General features: G+C 30.2%; 1 protein-coding gene across 1 annotated transcript; it reads right to left on the bottom strand.

Moving 5' to 3' along the window:
- LOC121114393 (twist-related protein 2) lies at positions 1-2,494 on the bottom strand. The gene is made up of 2 exons (XM_040708343.2): positions 2,100-2,494; positions 1-2,034 (listed from the first exon to the last, which is right to left on the bottom strand). Exons 1-2 carry the CDS (start codon positions 2,215-2,217, stop codon positions 1,571-1,573), a joined length of 582 nt encoding a protein of 193 aa, XP_040564277.1. The 5' UTR covers positions 2,218-2,494; the 3' UTR covers positions 1-1,570.
- Between the last annotated feature and the right edge of the window lie 1,392 nt (positions 2,495-3,886).

Below are 3,886 nucleotides of genomic sequence, written 5' to 3'. Positions count from 1 at the left end.
TTATTATATAAATAATATAAAATTGTGTTTTATTTTTATTTTCTGCTAGCAGAGCTAATATATAAGCATATAACAAACGATGTAGTAATGACTTGGAACAAGACTTAGGTACATGAAAGTCCTTTTTTTTCTTTTTTTTTAAAGCATCATAAATAACTTTCGGACTTGTTGTCTCGTGATGTCAATACTTTCTGATTTTAATAACTGCTTCTTAATTATGTTATACATACATACAGGACATTTGACATGTTAAAACTATTTTTCATGATTTAATATTTATATTTACAATGTACATATATTAGGGTGAATCTATTGTCCAAGAAATGCTTAAATTTTGACGGGTAACGACTTTATCTTGTACAATGATATGAAAAGTAAAAACAAAGAAAATAATGCACACAGACAATGACGTAAATAAAACATTTTTATAACCCCCTTCCATTTTTGGTAATACATTTTTTCTAACCATTGTATCTTAATCTAAAATATATATCTACAAAAAAAAATATTAAGAACATTTAAAAAGGCTGTACATAACTTTACAACCGTTAAATTTTCAAACAAACAAATTATATCAGCTTATTTGTCATCTAAATTGACATTTTGTTATACCAGAAACTGAAACAATGTCGACTAATTTGAATAAAAGGACATTGATATTTAATGCCCTTTCCATGGAACGTGCACCCAATAAACTTCATAAAAAACCCTCCTCCCTATCCACGGTCTATTTGGTGACAAGCAAGCTTTTTGCAACGAAAGAGGACCAGCCAGACTCTTCTGCATGAAAACCCCAGATCCATCGAGGAAGAGTTAAGAAGAGTTACTTGAAACCTGAAGTCTTATAATTGATCCAAGGGAAGTTACAGACTAAATTGTTCATATAAAATGCAGCGCCTTCTCAATCTTGATACGCTCTGGTATAGGTACACATGCCCCAGAGTTTTTCATGAATTGCAATCAATTTACTACTACGTATGGAGTGTTTTTTAAAGGAACTACAACAAGGGGTGGGCTGTAGCCCTTCTCCCAAATTAAGGATTTTTTTGGGAGAGAAGCTATGGATTTTTGAAATTATTTACCACAAAAGTTTATTTTTTGGGAATAGTAAAAAAAATAGTAAAAAAAATCAAAAAATTTAATATTTGAAATCTTTTCATAGGCTTTGTTCACAAGATATATATTAATATATATAAATATGTTTATTAAGTCCATACACATTAGCAAATAAAGGTTAGGCAGGTTTGGACAAATTTGGAACATCAGCCTGACCCTAATGTTACATATCGTTCGTCGAGTATATAATTCCTAATATATTCTATTTTTCTTACACGGAAGTGCGATCAAATAAAACAAGATTGAAATATTTGCCAAGTATATTGTCAAACGTTAATTAGTTCAATGTTTTTACAGCTCAGGTTCTAATGTATATATGGAATTAAAAACATTTGCAAACAATGAAGAAATGACACTGAAAGCCAAAGGAGCCAAATTATGTAACATTTACTTAAAAATCCTTAATAAGATCAATCAAACTAAACAAAAAACATACAGACTTTAAAAAACACTTCTAGTTATTTCTTTTATGAATTCCATTGTGAATTCCTGATTTACAATGGACATAGTAATGTCCCATTAGAGGCAATGATGAGCTGTTGAAGTCATGTGACTTGCTCAAATGTTGCTCATTTTCTTCCTGCCATTGAAGAAGACCTTGAAGGATCTTTATGTACTTGATGGAAAGCTTAAGGATTTCACTTTTGCTGAGTTTTTTATCCAGAGGATGAGAGGGAAGAAGTTTGCGGAGCTCTGCAAATGCCCCTGCCACATTCTGTTGTCGAAATCGTTCTCGATGGTTGGTAAATACCTTTTTCTGTGCTGATCGTGGGATGTGAAGGGGTAGTCCATCTGGACCGTTGAGGTCTGAACTGTTTGTTCCGTACTTTTTGGAAATACGAAATGATTGTTTACTGGACCCGCTCTTTTTAGTGACGCGAATGTTTTCATCTCCCTCTTCGGAATCGCTATGAAAATCTGCAACCAGGAAATATAAAAATAATGAGAATTGATTAATAGGTAAATGAAATAATGTTAATTACGTGAACTCGGTGAATTATCCAGGAGTACATTTTCTCCTGCCCATGACTCTTCTAAGTCAGAGGAGCTGTCCTCATTCAAATTACTTAAAACACTAATTACCCGATCCTTAGAGTTCATTTTGAGTGACTGAACGTAGAAGGATGAAAAATCCTCCGCTTAAGGAGAGAAAAAATAATAAAAACGGGGAGGAGATAAGAAATTCACTGAGAAAAAGTTTTTCCACCAATAGAAAGCACCTTTCTAGTTTTGCTCACACCAAGGCTCCAATAATTCGTCGTGTAGAAGAGGACTCTTCCTTATTAATCTATCGGAAGCACGTTTAGTACAAATTAAAAAAGTCGTTCTTCGCGAGAAAAAGGATTAAGAGTGGACTGCGACTCTTTATCATGGGATTTCTCAGGGAATAAATGTCAAGAGGGATTTAAAGATCCCTCCTTTAATTCTCAAAGTTATCTTATATTTACTAATATTGGAATTGGCTAATATTAATTAGTATTTATATTTTTAATCTTCCTTTATGGCTCGTTGAACTTAATCTATTTATAGTCAGTATCCATCTAAATATGATTTATGGATTATCTCATCTATAGATCTCCTTAGTCAGAAAAGGGATTAAGGATGACAAGGGAAGTGTGTGTATCTGTGTGATCATTTTAAAAATCAACAAACACTCGAGTTAAAATAATCCATTATAATGTATTACTCAGTCGTTTTTAAGCTGTTAAAGAATTCGTCGGCTACCCTCGTGATAGTTAAAAGGTCAACTAAATACGTTTTAGGACACGTATGATCTCATAAGAAAGTGATTTGCATACCTAAACACATTTATATCCGTCTAAAAATAGTAAAATCATATAAAAATCACCTTTAAGACTTAATCTAAATTACTAAATATGAAATGAAATATTTATAGTTAAATATTTACATTTATATATGAATGTACAAGCACGTCAACACAAAATCAACTGAACATGATTTTTATCAAAATTACATGAGTATTTTTGACTCATATTTTTTGCAACTAAATTCAAGTTTGGAACGCTTTTTGGCTAAAAACTACATTCATTATTGTTGATTAAGCCGTAAGACACAAAAATAACCATTATAATCTTCAACAACAATAGAGTAGGCCTTTAGAACCAATTTTTTAAATCACGATTTTCAAGTAAAATTACAATTCAGAACCATATTTCCACGGGAAAGAATTCAATAAATAAAATTACAGGTAATACCAATTGATAAAAACATCGAAGCTTTCGAAAGATAATTTTTTTAATATGGCATCTTAAATACGGTTCCTACAAAATGTTCCTAATCATACAAAAATTATGTGTTTATTTTTTTTTCCAATTGCCTTATATTATTATAGGTAAAACTACTTCAAAAGGTTTGTTGTCAAATAAGAAGTCGATTTAGATAAATGTTTTCCGGTTCCGTGAAAATGTTCAAAAATTAAAAATAATTATGTTAATTGTTTGATTAATTGTAATAAGTAATTAATATTTAAGAGGAAAGGAGATTAAACCTATTTTAGATGTGTTTCATATCTAATTAGTATTCATTACTGATTTATTTAATCTAATCGTATTGTATATATTTAATTTCGAATCTTTTTAACACAAAATAGTTTATTGCTTATTTAGTCAATATTATATAAGAAAACTAAAACTAAAAATCAATTAAAACCACACTTTTTTTGTTTATTCTTTAGTTTTCGCTATAATATAAAGCAAAGGAAAAAAAATATATTAGCTTCCAAATCATTTTACTTGATTTTTGTATGATT

Source organism: Lepeophtheirus salmonis, chromosome 3 (genome assembly GCF_016086655.4).
Source record: "Lepeophtheirus salmonis chromosome 3, UVic_Lsal_1.4, whole genome shotgun sequence".
Taxonomy (NCBI): Eukaryota; Metazoa; Arthropoda; class Copepoda; order Siphonostomatoida; family Caligidae; genus Lepeophtheirus; species Lepeophtheirus salmonis.
Note: the sequence above shows the minus strand (reverse complement) of the source record. Positions and strands in the feature narration are given on the sequence as shown.